The 20914-nt window shown below is 47.3% G+C and overlaps 1 protein-coding gene across 1 annotated transcript; it reads left to right on the forward strand.

Annotated features, from left to right (window-relative positions):
* The first annotated feature begins 1360 nt into the window (after positions 1-1360).
* LOC144094489 (gamma-aminobutyric acid receptor subunit pi-like) lies at positions 1361-20707 on the forward strand. Its single transcript, XM_077628415.1, has 9 exons — positions 1361-1420; positions 3802-3848; positions 6454-6551; positions 9784-9851; positions 12551-12783; positions 14287-14369; positions 16149-16289; positions 18186-18481; positions 20289-20707. Exons 1-9 carry the CDS (start codon positions 1361-1363, stop codon positions 20535-20537), a joined length of 1275 nt encoding a protein of 424 aa, XP_077484541.1. The 3' UTR covers positions 20538-20707.
* The last annotated feature ends 207 nt before the right edge of the window (positions 20708-20914 follow it).

The following is a 20914-nucleotide window of genomic DNA, read 5'->3' on the forward strand; positions in this document are numbered from 1 at the left end:
TTGTGATGAAGTTAAATTGTTTTAAAAATAAAAACGTGCACATTGTCGCACGAAATGAGCGTGAATTATGTACAGCCAGCCAAACCTTACCCAGCGTGAGCGACGGCTGCGTTTTTCGTGCTCCTGCACCTTAGAACGAAGCAGACTTGCTGAAAGATCAAGATTAAGCACGGGCTTGGAGAGCCCGTGCCGAGATTTGATCTTTTCACGAATTTGATTCGCCAGAAAGTGCAGGAGCGGAAAAAAGGCGCCCGTCAAGCATATAGCTAAAGACTTGGCCGGCTATACATCCGTCATCGAACTTCAGAGAAACCACGATAGCTTAGTGCAACATTGGCGTTCCTATGCTGGTGTAAAATTATTGCATCGCTGCCTTGCGACCCAGCCGCCTAGGCGGCAATGTTAACAACTACTGAAGCATGTATATTCCTACACACCGTCAGACATTCTGAGGCAATTTCCATGCGTGAGTGCGTTCAAATAAAATTTTTCCCGCGCACTCCCAGCCCGTAAACTTTTGCGGCCGATAAAACACTAATACGGTGGAACATACATTCAACTAACCCTTGTATGCCTAGCGGATATGTCAACTAATTATGTCAGGACTGGGCGCTAAGTACCGGCTATTGTCACGCATGACAAGGCCTATAGACGAACGAGAAATTTCAAAATTTTAGCCATGTTCCACATACCCCATAAGATCTCAAATAGTTTTGTAGGTTGTAATGAATTTGAGAGCATGTTTCTAAAGAGAGTTTTGGCAAATAGTTAAAGGCGGGACATTCCTCATATAAACGAGAAATCTTTCTCTGCTCTCGAGCTTTACAAAACTAGATGGGTCTGGTGATATCGTACGTTATCGATTTCCGAATGGCTTAGAGACTTGCGGAGCTCTAAGTGCACAAGGGTAACCGGAGTAGACGAAAATGAGGTTGTGCTGTCCTAACTATTACGCTAATGGTAGAAAATTAGAATGAGCAACAGAGTTTTATTGTCAGACCAGAAGTAGGATTATCTACACTTAGTTGTCTTCCGTTTCGGAAAGGTACAAAGAGGCCATACGCTAGCGGTCTTATATTTGCGCGTCCTGGACCAGCGACGTTTTCGCGTTACGGGGATTGCTACACGAGGATGGGCAATCAAATATTGCTGCGAGGCTCTGTAGCAAGACGCAGTACTCTCAGGGGATTATTGTCTCTTGGAATTGTTGGAATTGAGTATTATTAGCTTCAAATACTCTGAATGCTCCCGCGCGACAGTATTGTAAGAGGAGGACATCGGTTGGCCGCCGTAACGGTTGGAACGCGGCAGAGAGCGGAGAAGTAGGGCGCTTACTGGTTGGCCCGGCTTCCTGCGCAACATGGGGCGCAGTGTCGACCCGTCTCGCCTAGTTGGGGACTCACGGTTTGAGCCGCGAACGGTGAGCGTTGCGATTGAGGCAGGAGTTGTTAAAAGGAAATCGAAGTGCACGTGTTTTGTTAGATACCAAGTTGTTCTGTGTGGTGTGAAAGCTTTTTTAGTTCTGTGCAGTCTTGATTCGTAGTGTAGCTCGTTGCTCACACATCGGCGTTGCACCTTCTGAACTAAATATCCAATTGTACAAAGACTGAAACCTATCGAAAATTTCGTTACACAAGCTACTGATATTCGGGACGCTTACTATCCGGTCGATGTAAACTAATTTGTCTCTCTACTAGAGTTGGCAAGGTCGCTTCTCAGTCCGCTTCTTAGTTAAATCTTTGTTTAAGTTAGTTTTGGTTCAGCTTGCATGCTTGCATGAAAGGAAAAATGAAAACAAGCAATTGAGGTTACGGAGGGGGCGCACTCTGAATTTTTTAATTTATTGATACTGTGATCTTTTATCAGACGTTAGCAGTTTAAATGAGTTAGCTCTACGAGAGTTCGGCAGATGAGAATGAGTCTGAGTCTTCGAAGAGAATTCGGCATGCTGTGCCATCAGAAAAAAGGCAACAAATGGGCTTCTCGAACGAGGCGGATTTAGGGTTGCTTGACGGGGGAACTTATCTCTGATCCTTCAAGGCAACAATTAGTGTTCCTGTATATGCTCCCGCAGGGAGCAGAGTTGCGCGAAGGTCCGCCATTTTGTTCCAAGCTCTGCGGGAAAGCTGCTTCTCGTGTGGCAGGAGCCTCACGAGACGGCCCTTTAGAAACACCCCTCCTTATCTCTGTGGGGGCTTCACAATACCCCCTCAGTCGGATAACAAAGGAGACTGTCCTCAAGATGGGAGCGGCTGTCCCCCTCCCGCTCATGTGTTGGGCATGAGCAGACACGGTTTGGAACAAAATGCGTCAGCGTGAACACGTGATCGCCGCTACGCGAATAGTGTTACGAGCGGCGCGGGGAAAGCAGTCGCGCAACTCTGCTCCTGCGGGAGCATATATAGGAACACTAGCAACAATTTGGTTTAAGACCCCCCTGACGAGGAAGGACAGACAGATAACCAGACGAATTATTTAGAATAAGTTGGACGTTATAGGCGGTGCTGTGCTTAAGCAACAAAAGCACGAAACTCGGGCGGCCACGTTTCGATGGAGGCGAAACACTAAGGCACCCGTGTGTTGTGCGATGTCAGTGCACGTTAAAGATCTCCGGGTGGTCGAAACTACTCCGGAGCTATCCACTACGGCACTTCTTTCTTCTTTCACTCCCGTTTTAGTGTCACAAACGACCGAAACATTGTTTCAGAATAGAAAACTTCATTTAGGTATTTGAGGATTGGAAAGTGGCGAAATATGGTGGTTAATTTAGTGGTGTTATTTTTGTTGCCACATGTTGGGCGTCTACTTTGTGTGTAAGCGCTATAGCATATATTTAGAGAGAAAAAAGTGCTTTTAATCTCGATAAGATCACAGACATGTTTTCGTTCATAATAGAAGCAGACATAAGAGAAAAAAAAATACGGGGGTTGGTTTATTGCATGCTTTAAAGTATGCTAAAATCTGTTACGCACAATATGCCTACCATTTGCGACACTATACCTGTCGTATTCCTTGAGAATGAAAGATTTTCATCAATTGTTGAAATACACGAGTACACGAGTATTTGGACGCAAAATGGCGGCACGGTGTACTGTCGGATGCAAAAGTGGGAAATGGCACGTAGCCTTTGTGACGTTACGCCAAGTGGCGTCGAAACGAGCTAAATAACCTCTTCGTCTCTCCGGAGAGCAGGCGCTGCCGGAAAGGAAAGTAAGTGGCTATACAACCACATCTAACCGAAGCGCTAGTGTTATACACATATTTTACTCCCGACAGTACGAGCTTCCCCGCGACCTTCGTCCACTTTGTTTTGTCTCGTGTCCGCAACTGTTATGGAGAACGTGTGCGATGTTTTCATGTGCCAGCGGTACTGAAAACTTTGCGTGATGATACATCTTCTTTAACTGAACGTAACACAGTAACACTACGCTACACTACACTACACTACACTACACTACACTACACTACACTACAGTTTCTTTAACTCCAGTAACACTGGGCCTCGAGCATCTCTTAATCTATCCTTGTAGGTTTTCGCCCGAGGCCCATTTACTGTGTATCTGGAAATAAGCTTCCTTGAATTCAATTCAAAAATATGTTTTTTTTCATAGAAGTTTTTCTGCCTGTTTTATTTAATTAAGCTGCTCAATATTGTATAATGACCATGCTCTGGTGTCCGCTCAAGCCGTTGTCTGGCTTTCGGAGGCCACTATATACAATGTGTTGTAGTTTATCGTAAATTAAAATCAAATAAAACTCGCGCTTCTTAAACCCTACATCGGAGCATTGCTTGCATTTCAGATGATTGAAGGACTTTGCCGGATTATTATTGTTCTCGGATTGTATGGGTAAGTAACTGATTTTCCGGCGTTCTTTTTAAAGTAGATAGTGGAAAAAACTTCGATTTAGCAAGATGCGTCATAAGGCTAGTTCGCTCATATCGAATACAGGAAGGCGGGTAGCACAAATGAGGCATTTACAAGGAAGAGAAGACCGGGCGGAGGGTCACAAAGGGGTGGCTGCAGCACTTTTGAGTACTTTTACAAAGTTTGGTTTTCGCGTCAGAAATTACAGCTTAGCCAGCCTCCATTCCGGGCATGCACCGCTGATTCCAAACAAGATGGTTGTTTATTGACAATGCAGACACTGAAGTAGAAGATGTTCTTTATCAATTATTTGAAGGCGTTATTTATCGCGCTTTGAGGCCGTCCACGAATCTCGGTTTCACTTTGTCGGTGGAGGCCGCAGCATTATGTATTCGTTTTTACCACATGCTGTCTTTCTCAGATAATATCGCACAAAAGCGCAACTGCGGCCGACTAAGGAGTCAGACCCGTACAGACGACTCTTGCGGAACTGGTCCTTATACTTAGAGCAGACGGTTAACTCTCAGCTTCTAGTGCCGCATTGAAACCAGCAAGCGCTCGCGTAAGACTGATTGCTTCACGAATGTGTGCTACTTCGAATAAGCAAACACATTCTTTGAGATGCGCATTTGAAGCAAGCTGAATTCAGGACTACGGTTAGGGAGCAGGTAAACCTGGCTGAGTGGCTGAAATCCCCCGGCCTTGCCTCAAAGTGTGGTTGACATATCGATATATGTGGTATAGATTCCCCTTTACTATCCCGCTGGCCACCAGACTGGCGAATGAAAAGTCCGCACCCATGAAAAACATTTACAGGCGTGCCGTATACCCCATAACGCACAGCCTTTGCCAAAAGTAAGGAGTCCAAGGGTTTACTTTTAATCTGTGTAGTGGGTCTCGTATAATCTGTGAGAGCCCTAACTTTATGAATTTGGAGCGTTGACGATGCATTACGAGGCATACAGAATAGCCCACATGCAAATCCCATGGTCTCTAAACTAACGACGATAACGTCGCGCAAGTTGTGAAAATAAAACATCATCGACAGCTTTTTGCCATTTGGTGAGCGGCTTTTTGCCAGGACAGGTATGGGGACTCCCAGGGATCTATGAACGTAACGTAAAGAATGACCAATTCCGTATATGTGAGCATTAATTAACCTATTAACATAATTGTGCCATACCCCTAAGGCGGAGCCTAAGTGTCCCATTCGATTTTTTCAACCATTTCTGATCCAGGCTGAAATGAGCAACGACGGTAGCAGTTCAGAAATCAACCGCCGGCTCGCGCTTATCATCCAAAGCAGCCCACGAATCCGCTCTTCATTGAAACAACACGTCGGTGCCCATAGGCATGAAAGAATAAGCGGATTGGCGAATGCGTCTTTAATTTTCGTTTGTTGTCGCGATATACAGAGCATGTGCGCTGTTCCAGAAAATGAGACAGCTTAAAGGTTTCTTAACGGACATTATTAATATTTACGAGGTAAAGAATGTAAAGTTTGGTCACGGTCACTATAATCTCTCACGGAAGCGCTCACCAAAGGGAAACGATAAATTATTTCCATTTCTCGGTAGTGCAGCCAGGAACGCAACACAAACGGTTAAGATCTTGCGTGATTTCAGGTGAAATAATCGACGCATTCCACAGCGAAAACACGTCGCATCTGTTAATTTTACCACCCAGGATCACAGCTACTTTAACTGCGCATTCTTTGCGGTGACCATATTCGTTGCAGTGCAGTTATTGCAGCCTTCGGAAGCTTCGGATCTCAAATGAACTGCATGCGTAGGTGGATAACTACATCACCACAAGGCGCACAAAACATATTTGAAAAGGGAACAGAACAACCAAAAATTCCAATCCGCAAAACAGCCATCTAGCCACCAGATGTCAATCCGAAGCCACGTCTTCCCGGCATGCCTCGGTTTTGCTTGTTGGATGAAGTGCATTGCCGCAAGCTTTCCTTTTAGTTTATATTTAGAAGGTCTATGCCTTGGGCATCTGTTATGGTAGCGTATACACTGTGTGTGTGACGTTCCTGTCGTTTCTTCGACACTTTTCGCTGCATCCGAGCCACCTCATTCTCTACTGGCGTTTCGACCAATCGGATGCGGCCGAAAACGACGGAATAGGAGCCCGGCTCAATTTTCTATCATTAACCTCTCAAATGTGGCTAGACTGTCTCTACTTTCCAGAAGAAGCCGGTAATTCCTCGCCCGTACCACTGAGGGTAAGCAGATGCAGAAGCAGGATAAAGCGGTCACACTTAAACGGGTTAGCGGAGCGTTAAAGCATTTGAACATCTGCGATAGTGGTTGTAAGCAAACTCAACGCTGCAGCTTACCTCTTCCAATCTCTCCCTCGCTACTTGGAAATACCGAACGCTCAATGCGTAGCGCACACATGGTTATACACTTGCTTTGACCTCGTTCCGTTGCCTAGAATTCGCTTGCCAGACTCGGTGAAAGGGCGCTGCGCACAGTAGAGTAATAATTTACCTCCGCGAGCTCTCGCGTACCTGTCCTATATCCGGGATAGCTCGCTTTCTTCTCTAATTACAATCTCTTTCGCTTCTTTTTCTCAGGTCGTACGCGTACGCAAACCTGACCGTTGATGAGGTGACTACGAAACTTGTCGTCCTCGGCTCTGGCTACAAGAAATACGTAGCTCCGTCCCAAGCCGGTGAGCTGCTGGCTCGCTCTCACTGAATGCATGCGCGTGCCCGTAATGCTGCCGGCTTCTCTTCCGCGCGTTTTTGCTGCATTTTTCTTTTTTCGTGACTCACGCGTGAAACGAGTCTTAGCAGCATTTCGAATTCTCGCTTGTCGGTTAAGGACACATCCCCTCGGTTAAGGCCGCAACTTGTGCAACGCCTTTTAGCAGACGCGCACACGCTCAAGTTAGGTGCTCGGCGAGCGTCCAGGGAAGATGCGGCAGTGAAATTCGGCATCCAGAAGCGCAATGTTTTGGCGGGTGATCCGAAGTCATCTCACTTGGCGTCAGAACAGCTACTAGCCAGTAAACCCTGCAGCTCTTAGAAAACACGAAATACCGCTGGCATCTCTTGCCCCTCAGTTTTTGTGAAAACGTTCTTTAGTTGCTTTACAACAGATGGTCCCACGAATATCTGCATTCTTATGAAAAGGTGACTCTTAGTGCCTTAAAGAGGCCAATTTTTTTCTATATTGTGATTTATTGTCACGGCGTGTAATACAGCGCAAGGCAGGCAAGAGCAAGGGCCACCCGGCTTATAGAAAAAAGGTCAAGTGTTGAACCTCTAACCAAACGGCGCTTTACTAATTATTTGCTTTCCCAGCGTCATGAAACTAGTTCAAAACAAACCAGGGCAAAAGCATAAGGTTTCCAGTTCAAAAACTGCTCGCTTCTCACACAGCTATACTGGCTTCTGAACAACGTTTGGCCAGTGATGATGAGAGATTTTGGCCGTTCTGTCTCGCTTATTTTACTATGGTTGATGATGACTTCGAAACTTAGCGGAGGATGCAAACACAAAGACCTGCATGTTGACAAGCTATTTTACTTCTTTTAAGCCATTAAAAGCGCAAGTGGCTACCGTGAATACTAAATAAATATTTCAGAACGGGAAGATATGCAAGAATACTCGGCCCACATAAGCAGCGCGACGTAAGAAAGCAAGTTCGGAGTGTTGCTGCTTCCTGTAAAAAACATCACATGCATTTCAACGAAGACGTCTCTGACCATGGAATCTTGTTCAGCGCTGGGCCGCCGGAAACAGGCTGCGAAATGACGTTTGCTTGTGGGGTACAATTCTTCGATGCGCCTTTTCTGAGCACGATAAAAAAAAAATCTTCCTCAACAAAGTCAGAGGGAAAGATCGGTTGCATTTTGCGAAAATAATATCAAAAGAAGCCTTCCCATAACCACACGCACACAAAAATGAAAGACAGGATTCGTTTCCTCAGTTCTTGCAGGAATTCTCAGCATTGGGGGTCGTGGCTGATTCCGGCTAGAGTGCTTGAGAAAGAGAGCGTAGAGGAAAAACCGACGGTCAAGCGACATTTCCATCACCACATATCTCATCGAGCGGCGTCCACTGCCCATGCACATCGTTCATCTCTGACACAAGCCTGCGGAGGCTGCGACCTCGCCCGCGCTATACTTCTTGGCTCGCGACGCCGATCCGGGTAGCCTGCTATAGCGGCACTGGCTCGACATATAGCCGCTCTCCGCAAAGCACTGGGATCCTCCTCTCTTTCTTTTTTTCTCACAGTCCTTGTAATGCGCGCGCGCGTGTGTGTTAGGCTTATGATGTGCGTTCCTCTTCGCACTCAAGGGCTGCGCTTTCAGGCTCCACTTCGTCACAAAAATGCGCGCGCGGGTCGTGCAAGGTCGCTGTCGAGCACGCGCGCTCGGGGGAATCCTGCTGCCCTGCAACGTCCCCCCTCTCCGTCTGCCCGTCGTCGTAACGTCGTCTTGGCGGATTCCGAAATGTCTCGGCTTCTGGCCAATGCAGGACGATGAGAGAGAAAGCGAGCGAAAAGGAGAGGGAAAACCGCGGGAAGAAGGAGGGCAGGTATTGGCCGCCTGCCTCGTTTAGACGATGGAACACTTTTCCTGACGTGCACGTTGAGAGACTGCTTTGTCGTTTTTTCTCTTTTTTTTTCTCGCCACACGACTCACAGCGGGGCGCCCATTCGCGCGGACATCCTGACAGGAAACACAGTGAGGTCCTGAGCCAGGAGAAGCGTCTTGCTGTTTTTTGTCTTCGTGCGGTTTTCTTTGACCTAACGGACGGTCGGAATGAATCGGCATGCAGCGTCTGTGCGTAGGCTGTCAAAAATAAAGATATAAGGGCAATTCGGGAACTGCAGTTCCTGGAGTCACGAGGTGCCCTCTTCGAGTCATTCGGAGACGCGCGTTTGAAGGTGATTTCAGTTCGGAGCCTGCTGCCGGCGCTGTGGTTTGCCAAGAATCGCGGTATGAAATTAAAATGTCTCGGGTACGTCTGTCCTTGTAGAGGCTTCTTTTTCCCCGATTTGAAGACTGAGGTCGGTCACATCCGTGTTCTACGTCCCTGGGGGCTGACCACTCGAGTGGACCACGCATGCTGCGCATTATGACGTCACTCAGTTCCTGTTTCGAGGACACCAGTGGACATTGAAGATAACTTGAGTGCAGCGCTGCGTTGGGAAGTCGCACATCACGGCCAGGATAAATAAGATTTCACTGATGGCGCCAGTGAGAATGGAATAAATGCTCAGACCGAAGCGTTGTTAGGCTGTTGATTTTGTACAGTGCACTACGCCCGACGCCAATATCCCGCGATCTCATGCATTGTTTATGTCCTTTTTAACCAGGAAGAATATATGCGCTGATCAGCGGGTTGAATATTGGTTCTGTGCGGTGGCGACGGTCGCAATACACGGCGATATGAACGTTGCGCGTAAGAATGATATGAACGTGCAATGTCGACTTTGAACGAGCACACGCTGAGCTTAGTTAGACTGCACGTTGCGTACCCGTAAGATGTACGGTCTACCCAACTGTTTCACACATCCCAGGATGCTTTGTTGTAAAATGAAGTGTAAAGTCAAGAGCCGATGACTTGTGTTATGGTGCGGGTCTCTCAGCTACCACAGCTGGAAAGGATTATTTGTCACGCGAAAAAATTGATGTCCGTGAACTTTGATGCATCTCACACTGATGAAAATGGTTGAAATGACGTTCGTTTGCACGTTTTACAAATAAGTTCACGTTTCAAACCCAACGTGTCACTTCTGTCGTGCGCATAAAATGCTGAAAAGGATCGATTTTGCACGCACCCTCTTTTTCCAATCGCATTTTTCGTTTGCCATGAAGTGACGCTGAATGTTTCGAGTTGCTAATGGCGTTTTACTGCCTCACATGCTGTCCCGTTGTTCTTATTGTTTAGGTGAGCCCGCGCAAGTTTACCTCGACATGAGTTTGATGAACGTTGATCCACTGTCCGGTGCGGAAAATGTAAGCTGTCACAGCACGTCTTTTCCTTTTTTTTTTTTACAGACACTGAAATGCTCATCTTGCGCCAGGTCTTCTTGGGAGGGGGCAGCAGGGAGGATGGTTTACTGCCAAATAGTTAGAGAAGATATACAGCATGTATACGTCGAGAAGTCCAAATGCTACTGCTTGTTTGAACAGCACTGAAAGTTGTCCAACAGCGTAGAAAATTCTTTAGAGGCTGCAGTATAAAATGGCAATGCTTCAGCAAGCTCAGCTTGAACGAAGACCAAACAACATCGTCTAGTTTCTGACCCGCACGTACTAATAATGAAGAATAAAAATAATTTCTGTGACAAAGCTTTAGTCGGCAGCCGTGAATCCTATAGCGTAGCAGCTATGACGTTTTAATGAACAGCAAAGCTACTTTATTACCTGAAATTTGTGGATTCAGCCCACAGGTACAAAGAAGCCGACCAATGTCAGCCTTCTCAACTATTAGGCAGTTGAGTATGTTCTTAACTATTAGACATACCGCGGCATGAGAGTGTGGTAAACAGACTTTTTCAGTATGCATTCCACAGGGCATGCCTCCGGGTCTCCTGGTCTCCGGGTAAGAGATCGTCCCTCTCCTGTGCCGCGCACCTGAAGCTTAGAGATCTGCAACGATGCATTTGGCTAACGAGGTTCTCCTAGCTGTCTACAAGTGCTGTTTTCTTGTTTAAGTTGAGCAGAGCAATTAGTCAAGGGCAGGAGCTGAGCGACTTCTAATTGGGTTTGCTTCAAAGGGCTCACCGTGTACCCTTGACTCGCAGAACTCTCTGAGTCCTTTGAACTAACGTCGTTGTTATCACAAAGGAGGAGTGCACGTTGCCGTAACAGCGGGGTAAAGTTCACCAAGTTCAATAAACCTCTGCGATGGGAGAGCTGCGGGCGAGTACGTACTGTCGAGAACTGTGGCTTGCGGTGAACATAGAAACATATGAACTGTTCACTAATGCGATTGCGGTGGATAATGATATTTGTTTGCTATGCTAGGTTATAACGATGGATATCTAAGTGTATTGTTTTTACGACCCAAGTCGGCTTCACACACCTGTCATATATAGCGAATACTCGTCACTGCATAGTAGTACTCGTGGTGCCCGATACTAACAAGGCGGCATTACTGTTTTAGTAGTACTGCGAGAAATGACTTTTTCAGTGTTGCGGATAGTCCTGACACCCTGTTATGTCGGTGAGCCACTAAGTTTCGTTACGTGTTATCGCCACGAATTTGTGGCTACTTTATCTCGCAATGAAATAGAGTATTTCAGTTTTCATTCTCACTTTCATTCTCATTTTGTTTGTATTACCTATTTAATATCTATGGGATCTGAAATATTTCAGCTTCTAGACGCCTAATTAGTTAGCCTCCAAACATGAGGGCTGTGCGTATGTTCAATGCATCGTGAAAACTGTATAGCCATGAGCTCGACGAAGATGATCTAAACGGGAAAAGACCGCGGTGTCAAACAGGCTTCGTCAGTATTACAAGAGGCGTTAAGTGCTGGTCATCACTGGCCGCCGGGCCATCTGGTGGACCTCATGAGGCACTCCTTGTAGTCCGGCAGTCTGCACTATAACGGGAAGTGTCCTTTGATAAAATATAAAATTGCGGCCACTGATAGGATAATGTGGTTCAAAGTACACGCACGCTGTTTTTCCATTCCACATGGCGGGAAGAAGGAAATGTCGCCAGTTAGGAGCCAATTTACGCTATGACAGGCACGACACATGTCTTTTCCGCCTTTTCGATCGTATCGGGTTTTCGGTGGTAACGGATGTCTTCCGGGCGACAAGTGATTTTTGCTGAATCCAGAACGCTAGGCTTTCTTTACCCGCCATGACATTCGTCAGCGCCTTGTGGCTGCTGCAAGCGAACTTTGGCGGTGCGCGATGAACATGTGGCTTAGGCTTTCCTTGAAATGATTTATTGTAGCGATAGCTACACTACGCCAGCCACTTTGCAAGGTCAGCGTGGCTGCGTGCTGAGCCGTGGCACCACCGCTCCGCCAGCTTTGCGCATGCGCTGAGTGACGTCTAGCCCGCAGCTGGTGTGCGCGCCGCCCGCCTCGCCGCTGCGCCGACGGCGGAGCTGTGGGCGAAGCAGACGCCGCCCGCCTCGTCAGTTGTGCGCATGCGCGGTGTGACGTCAGCGCAAGCAGCTGGTGTGCGCGCTGCGCGCCTACATTTACGCTAGCATTTCGAGCCTTCAGCGTGCCGGCGCCGTGGCCACCATGGCAGCTGCAGGCGGCGCGGCGCGCCGGCGAAACCGAGTGGGGGAGGAGTGGAGAGGGGGGAGAGGGGGAGAGAGTGAATCCACTTCCAGGGACGAAGATGTAGAAGGAACGCCCAGCGAAACGCAGCGGCGAAAGACTGACTTTTCAATTCGACTGATCGAGCGAGTTCCACTCGGCCAGCTGTAGCTATCGCGTCACTCCAGGTTTAACCAGAGCTAAACCACAGCCATTTTTTCTGCACCCACCTAGAATCTTTATTTACAGCGCAATTAGAGTACTGGCATAGCCACAGGAGCTGTTCCACCCACTTAGCGCATCCACCGCTGCGGTGGAGCAGTTAATGACCCGCGCACTTCTGCCAACGATGAATAGACGGGTGGAAACAGGGTGGTAGCGGGTGACCCCGGGCTGTATGCGTAAGCGCCGTCTTCTTTTTGGCAGGAGTTCGGCCTGCTGGCGCTGGTACGTCTGCGGTGGCGCGACCCTCGGCTCAACTTGAGCTTCTTTCGAAAGAACAGTTTCCTGGCGTTGCCCACCTACCTGGAAGACGAAATCTGGACGCCCCGGCTCGCATTCCTCGACGCCAGCGAGGTGCGCCCGCTGGCGGCCACGGCGGACCACGCATTGCGCGTCACACGGGTCTCCGAGGACGGCACAGTCGCCGACACTCGCAGGTGTGGCATGGTCTGCCTAACACTGAGGAGTTCCACTTAGCGTCCTTCTCAGCAACTTAGGAGCTTGCTTCTAAAGCCGTATTTTGCAGCGGTTCATTTCGGGATACTTTCCCTTTATCGCCACTGGCCAGCGCTGTCTTCGACACCATAGCGAACGACTGATTTCAACGTCACTGATGACCTGATGAATTTTGATTATTAATCGCAGAATTACAAATGAATGAAACAGGAAAGTAATTGCTACAAAATGCGGCATCTGGGTTGCGCATGTGGCTCTTACAGCGCTCTCAGCACTCCAAACCTTTGGAAGGCGAGGAAAACTAATATAGTAACAGAAGAACAGAGAGGAAATAGGGACGAGTGAGTAGCAGTCTTGGCACTTCTTTAACGTGGTAAAGCCCATTGCTTTAGAGCACAGCACTAGATTAGAGCCTAGCTTCTTGATTTTACAGACTAGAGAAGAGGAATCTGTAGGTTGTCACTACAGCCCTATCGACACTACAGTTAAGGAGCATGCCCGATGACCTGGAAACTTCTGAAAGAGGCTTCATCTGTCTGTTGGAGCAAATTAAATAGCGGCGAGGCTGATGACGCGACAGCCATGGGCGGTATTCGTCCGACAAGGCTTATCTATGTTTATAGTGGACATAAATAAAAAACACCAAGGCATCGTGTGAACTTTTCAGCTGTGGAAGAGACCTTCGTCATCAGAGAGTTCATCGTGGAACCTGATTTTTTTTTACCTGAAATTCATCCTAGAGAAACACAGCTTAGATAGGATCGACTCTCGTCTATCTTAGCTATAACTAACGAAAATTTAGTACAATGCGCTTCTTTTTCGGATTTAAGGACGCGAACTATGAGGGTACTTCTTGTGCGTAGGGCAGTGTTAGTTTCGGCAAATAAGAAAATAACTCTTGCAAGTGCACCTGAAAGCTTAAACGCGAACGAAGTCCTTAGTATTAACCCTTGTTAAGGCGAAAATCCTGCGACAAGAGCTGTTTCTGAACGGGGCCATTTTTACCTTTACTGCTGCTGGGCTCCTTGGTGTTGAGTTGAGTGAAGTGTTGTGTATATAGCAATTCCCGTAACTTGTTTTGCATAATTAAGAACTCTGCTTCCCAGGGCGAAATTAGGCCCGCAGCGATAACACGTGCACTTACCCTTACAAAGATACCTATGAGAATCTTCTGAGGAGTTACCAGGTAAATAATTTTGCGACCTGCCCTACGTATGAATTTGTGCAAATGTTGATACATCTTAGCATGCCAAGAAGAACCATGCAATACAATGCAAGTACTTCAACTTGCGCTCAATCGGGTCTATGTAACATGCAGGCAAGAGTAGTGTTTAAGTTCTCGCTCTCAAAAACGTTCTGCACTAAATGTTGTGCGAGTACTTATTACTTTTTGTAAGGCACGAACTTTCTAGGGCCAAAAGGCGACTACAAATTAATGTGTCAGTTATCTCAATAGACTCTTCCTGTGGCTTTTAATGTTACAGGTACGTGTTCAAGGTGGCCTGCGCAATCAACTTGGACCTCTATCCGTTTGACACGCAGCTCTGTCCATTCAGGGTCAAATTATGTGAGTGAACGCGCCGTTTTTTGCTTCTCTAATGGTTTAAAATTCCGGTAGCTCTTCGTGGAAACGTCCTGCGCAACAGAGAAAGAAGGGAACAGGTGGCAGGACTGTCACTCGTACGTAGAGACCAACACCGTATTTACAAACAAGGGCGCCCGCGGATGCCGGAGGGTATCGGGTGTATCGTCTGCGCCCTCGTCTGCTACGGTGAACGGTTCGCTTTCGTTCGCTTAACCTGCCATTTGAGAACTAATTTCCAAGTGGAGCATTCTACGCTGTCTATTCTGTTTATCAGTCAGCGAGTGTTTCTATGGTTCGCGCTCAGCCCGGTACTCCAGCCATAGGTCCACACTTAATGCGGTGTTTTAATAATAAATCGCCTTTCAAATGATGTTTCATATTTATGAAAAACTGTTCTGTGATGCATTTGGCTTTCTTTTTTTTTCGAAAAAAAAACGACTTCATAGGTACACTGTGAAGTCAGAAAACTGCCGTCGAAGCTTTTGTTTGCATGTATTCTTCCGGGTCTTAACCCCAACCTTTACTACCTGCTGGCTAGAGCAGTGCCACCGAATCTTCTTACGTCACAGATCTGTGTTGGTCTAGACAAATGGAATCATTTTTGAAAATAAAGTGGGGATTAAAGATCAGAGACGCATAATTTTTTATTTTGGTACAATTAGAGGTAGCCTGGTACTTCTGATTAGAATTTGGCCATGACTTCTTTTTTTGACAGATTGCATTTCTTGTAACGCGAGAAGGAACTCATCGGGGGCTTCGCGTCCGCACTACGCAAAAGTCGTGCACAGATGTTAGGGCTATTTAGGATGACACAAAAGCTTGAAAGGAATTATTGCTGTTTTATTCTGCTTATCTATAAGTCTGCTGGCGCTCAGCTCACAAAAGGCGCGGATGCTTGTGTTGACAGGCTTGCTCAGTCGTCACCGCCAAGCATTAGTTGCCGGAGGGCATGTGTAAACTTGATTCAAAACAAATTCACTTCACCTGTTAACTTAATTTCTCTTTGAAATAAGCGGAAAACGTATGCAAAATAAGCGTGCTGAATCGAGACTGCAGCCGATGAGCAGCTAGGTGCCTATTGTGGGCGTGGGTATCTGTGAACGCCAAGGCGGCTTCTGCCACAGGCCTTCTGAGTCTGGCAATGTTTATTTTCTGTTCACAAACAATAACCTTCAAAAGCTTAGCACGTGATCAACTTTACTACCTGGTGTATTAAAACAAAGATACACATTTCTTTCATAATACTTAATGACAAATTTGAGCAAGCAAGGGCAGAGACTGGAGGGGTTCGTTGAAGAAAGCCAACAGTCACCGAAAGCAGGGAAGGTATAATGGATTGTATTTTTTTTAATTTGTGGCTTTGATCAATGAAAAATTAGTAGCGTAATAAGGTTTACCTCAAAGATAACTGATTACAAATTAAAGAAAAACCACCACATGCCGCCAGTGGGGTTTTTGTTTCGGAGATTAAACAACTGTGGCTTATAACAACAAGAAAAGGTTTTAGTCCGCACCGTGAGGTCGTGTCAGCAAGGAAATCCCAATGGAATTAATGCGCGCGCGAAGAATGAACCACAGCGGTGTAAAGTAGAAGAAAAAAAAACACAATCGAGCGCCTTATGGCTCCGAGTTAAATCTGCATGCCTCCTTGAGATCAAAATGCTCATTAGTCAACGTTCGCGTCATCTTGACTTTTACATTATGCAAAACTATTTTGATCTCTTCCTTCGCCGCGGTTGTGAATTTCTCTTTCCCCGTCAGTGCGCCATACTGAGTCTACGGCGCAGCTCCAATGGATCAGCGCGTACAAGTCCAGCGCGGAGGATGTGGCGTGGCCGCGCGGACCTCGATTACAGACCGTCATGATCAGCACGGGCGAGCAGACGCTTGAGTCGATCGCAGGTGAGTACAGGACTGGCTTTTCATGGATGGATGGATAAGGCTGAACCCTTTAAATCGGGCGGTGGCTCAAGCCACCTATCCATGACTTATGAAATTTTACTCCTTGATTTTAGCCACCAATCAGATAACCTTCGCTTGGTTACTTCTACCCGCTTAAAATCTAATTTCCCTTCACTGTCCTTAAACCCCAATGCCTTGGATAAATCAGCCCCGCTGCTTTCCACTGTAGGGTGAAGCTCTACCAAACCAACCAACGTCAGCGCCATCTAGCGCTGCATAGTCTCAACGGCATCAACGCAATAAAATGGCACGCAGTGTATATGAAATGGTGATGATGATCTTATATTTATGACACTAAGGAAGCTTCACCAAATGGTGTCATGGCTAACGAGTTTCTTTTGTTCGCGGTGGAGTCATGCAACTATTTTTTTTTCAAGCCTATCATAAGTATCTCATAAAGCGAGCACGAAGCCGGGGACAGTTTATGCCCTGCGGCCCTGGGTATTGGACTCCGCATCTTCTGAATCTCAGAATGACGGATATATTGTTCGAGCAAACTTGCCGGGCTGATATTGTGTGAGGAGTTCAACTGCGAGCTCACTTTGTGCAATTTCTCCATTTCCTTTTACTGAAAAAACACACGAATTCAAAGTGCAGAGTGATGATGAGGAAATGTTTCTTTACTACAAAAAAAAGTTTCCATAAAATGGAAAATTCTTTTCACTGTTTAATGCTAGAGGCTTGTTAAGACTAACTTACGACCAAAAATTCTGGAATTGCGATTTTGCTAGCTACATACACTAACTTTTCCTTTCAAGCATTCATTTTTTTTTCTAAGCTGCGCGAGAATTACGAAACTTTCCAGAAGTACACATAGGGCTAATATACATCATCCGTTGGATTTTTGTTCAAATCGAAGCCGTGGTTCAAATTTCTGACCCTTTAGCCTCGCTTTGATTTATGGCGGTACCGCAGCTGCGCTCCTTGCAGTCTTGGTGCTAAAAGGCTTCAAGGAAGTATGTTTTGTAATAGAAGGACGATTAATTCATATGGGTGAAAAAAGCGCGGATTCTAAGATATTCGCATGGAAGTTTCTCTCTGCGCTTTAGTGACCCCCACCTACCTTAATAGAACAACTTGCCAGTACGGACTGTTAATTACTCGCGCTCCAGAGTAAGGTATACAGGCCATCTCGTCGATATATGATATTTAATGGTGCAAGCAACGGCTTTTTTTCCGGTGTCTTTTTGTCAGAAATTTGAACATCATTGCTTCAGACTGGGAAGCAGTCATGGGTCCTTGTGATAGAGTTTTAACAGCATTATTAGAGATTGACGTCACCAGACCGGACGTCTCCATTGATGTCACCACACAGTGACATCAGCACCCGGTCATCCAAACCGGTGACGTCACCTAACCGGAAGTGACAATACTTCCGGTAAAGGCATCAGCAGCTTATGACGCTATCGCAGTGCCAACACTTAAGGTAATTAAGCGTCCCCTGTGAGTTCTTTACTGCTAGGACACTGGACACCCGGCGGCCCCACCGCACGGCAGGCAACTGATCCGACATGTGTAGATGTGCGGGCTAGTTGGTGGTTCTTGCGACTTAAAACAGCACAGAAGGCACGGAAGCAGACAAAGGGGGAGGTACACAGAGCTGTGTGTGTCCCTTTCTGTCTGCCTCCCTGCCTTTAAGAAGTTTTAAGAAGTAAGAAACTGATCCGAGTCCTCTGAAAACTTTGGACAAAAGGGACCACAGTATGCTACCGGTATTTAAGCGCTAAACTTTCGGCGATGGTAGAGGTCGCGAGAGACTATTACGTGAGCCGTGATGCAGTCGACGCTGAGTTTACGGGCAGAAGATTCTTCGCCCCGGTTACGATGGGTGCGCAGGGCGGCAGCGCTGCCTGCTGCTGCAGTTCGCGTTCAGCCGCAACCCGTGGCCGCACCTGCTGAGCACCTGGCTGCCATCAGCCATGCTGGTGCCGGTGGCCTGGGCGCGCCTCTGGTTTCCCGGGGGAAGCTTGTTCCTGCCGTGCGCCGCCCTGGCGGGACTCACGCTGCACGCCACGCAGTTCAAGGCGCAGCTGCGCGGCTACGACCTGCTCACCGCTATGGACGTCTGGCTTCTGCTCTGCCTGGGGTTCGTGCTGGGAGCTTTCCTGGACCACTTGATGGTGTGCAACGCGGTACGGGTGCCCTCTTGCGGACATGAATTGTCGAGCACAGGCAGCCAGTCATCGTTAGAGTAGCTGCAATGGTGCCTTGTACTGTGGTGAACTTTCCAAAAAGCAGGCGCTGAATTAAACTCACTGTGTAGGAACAGCAGTGTCAACCAGTTAGTCCTCTCGACTGTTTAACAGCAGAAGCCTTTAAGCCCTGTTGGAAGAAAAATGTCTTAACTTAAGTTTAACAACTTTACCGCAGATAGTTGAAAGCGTGCTTTATTCTCTGCGTTTAACCGCACTTCGCGCCTCTCGTACAGGAAAAATTCACCAGCTTGGGCAGTTGAATGTCCGGAATTATTTTCTTGCTGGCCGCCTTTAACTACCTGTATTTGCGGTAGAGAGAAGGCAGGAAGATTAAATTTTAAAAAAATGAACACAGGTCGAGGGAGCGCCTCAGTCCGCAAGCCAACGTTCCGACAAGAGGACTTGCCTTCGTCTGGACAATGCGTTCATCATTGGTGGGGTTTGAGTAAGGCCCTCACTCCGAGGAGGGAGGGCCGATGAGAGGGAGGAGGGTATGGAGTGGACAGGGTGGACAGGGTGGCAGGGCGGTGAACGTGAACTTGAAAAGGCTGTTGTCCAGCCAATGGAGGACTGTGGCAGGGGGCATGGTAAAGACTAAGTCCGGTTGACATGAAAATTTGTGAGATGAGGAAACACAGCAGTAGTTCTCTAACGATACTACTTTGAGATCGTGGCAGGGCCATGGAACGATAATATCGGTAACCATTCTATTAGGACACTTCTAACATAGCACACCAAATTAACTCACGGTTGAGAAAGAAACTTACCGTTGCGTATTTGTAAACATACGCTCTCCTTCTCTCGGCTCTCATCGTTACCCTTAACCCACCTGCAACCCGCAGAAGAAATGGGAGCATATAGGCGCCCTGCTGCACTGCACAAAGGTATGGTCTATAGAAACGAACAAGTTTTCGCAGTGTTCCACTGCTGAACCAATGTGAACAACCAATCACTTCTGCGCGGAATCACTGTTCACATGTGAACCGCGGCTTTTTGTCACTCTGCCACAGGATGTGATAAGTGTGTTGGCTCTCCAGAAACTACGGGGTATCCTTAAAGTGAGCGCAGATTTTACAGCCGCGTTTAATTAGAAACTGGCCGCAAAGTCTTAGTTCGCTCTCCTGCACATCTCATATATGCTATAAATGGTATAAAACAGGCGCACATAAAACTTTGTCCCCGTAATGTGGCACTGAGGTGGATTCCTGGTCATGCTAGGATTCTATGCAATGATATTGCCAGGCCCACAAACATAAAAAAGTACCTGAGATCCCCTCGACCTATCTATGAACGCAGGGCACTACTGTCATTTACTAAGCACAAATGGGTTTTCACTATGGCAACATTGCAGATTTTCTCAGCTCCCCCTCCCATGATCTTGACGAAAATCTACATCTACACACCACCTACATCTCATTCACATCAGCACAACTCTTTCACCCTTCCTGTTCCTTTTTCTCCTGTTTTCATCCTTTCCCTTCATGTCAGTATTGCCCTAACCCCTATGCTCACTTGGAGCATTCCCGTTGCCATTGAGCCAGTCCCGTGACATGGTAGGCTTGACGAATTTCTAACCATCTGGCAAGTCAACCGGCCTTGCTGACTAAGACACCTGATCTACGCGATGCCCTAGTGCTGTGTTGCAATAAAGATCACTCCCCCACTTTCTTCACACCTTGCTTATTGATCTCTGTCCAGTTATACAAAAAGTACTACTCTTTGACCGCTCACGCGTCCCTCCCAGAACCAGCGGGCCTGGAGCGCGCAGAAGCTGGCAGAGGACATCGCGGCGAGCGATGCTAGCCGCCGCTCTTCGGATCAGGTGTACGTGGCCGACGGCTACCGCCTGACGCACGAGGCCGAGACCCAGACGCCGCCGGACGTCGGGCTGGACGAGGCCCTCCACGACCGCCGTGCTTGGCTCGTCTTCTTCTTCGGCTTCCCGCTCGTCACACTCGTCTACTGGGCGTACTACCTGGCCGCTTCGCACTGACGCCACCTGTGGCACGTTCGTAGTGTCATCCACCTCGCGACGTGAATTCTCGCCGGAACGCTGCTAGTGTCGACTGTTTCCTTTAGTCGAGATGCCTGCCTCGATTCATGGATTGGACGCAGGGTAGATTGAGGAAGGCTGTTTTTTTATGTGCTCCAGCAATTCAAGTGTCTTACTGTACACATGAACCGCAGTGAATACAATATACTGATGTTAGTTAATACATTAGTTTTATATTAGCTTTAAAATCAGCTCAAGTGTAATAATAACAGCTTATGTTATGTGTTTTTCAATAAAAAGAGGAATGCACGCAGTCTGAATATAAAACCGTTCTAACCTTGCATCTGCTTAGAAAGTTGTGGCGCCGTACAGGAGCA

The sequence above is a fragment of the Amblyomma americanum genome, chromosome 6 (assembly GCF_052857255.1).
Source record: "Amblyomma americanum isolate KBUSLIRL-KWMA chromosome 6, ASM5285725v1, whole genome shotgun sequence".
NCBI lineage: Eukaryota > Metazoa > Arthropoda > Arachnida > Ixodida > Ixodidae > Amblyomma > Amblyomma americanum.

Bases quoted from the DNA above. Each gene is read 5' to 3' on its own strand.
- LOC144094489 (XM_077628415.1), top strand. From the start codon at position 1,361: ATGGGGCGCAGTGTCGACCCGTCTCGCCTAGTTGGGGACTCACGGTTT. The intron at 3,849-6,453 runs GTAAGTAACTGA...TCTTTTTCTCAG, and splicing joins ATTGTTCTCGGATTGTATGG to GTCGTACGCGTACGCAAACC. The intron at 9,852-12,550 runs GTAAGCTGTCAC...TCTTTTTGGCAG, and splicing joins CACTGTCCGGTGCGGAAAAT to GAGTTCGGCCTGCTGGCGCT.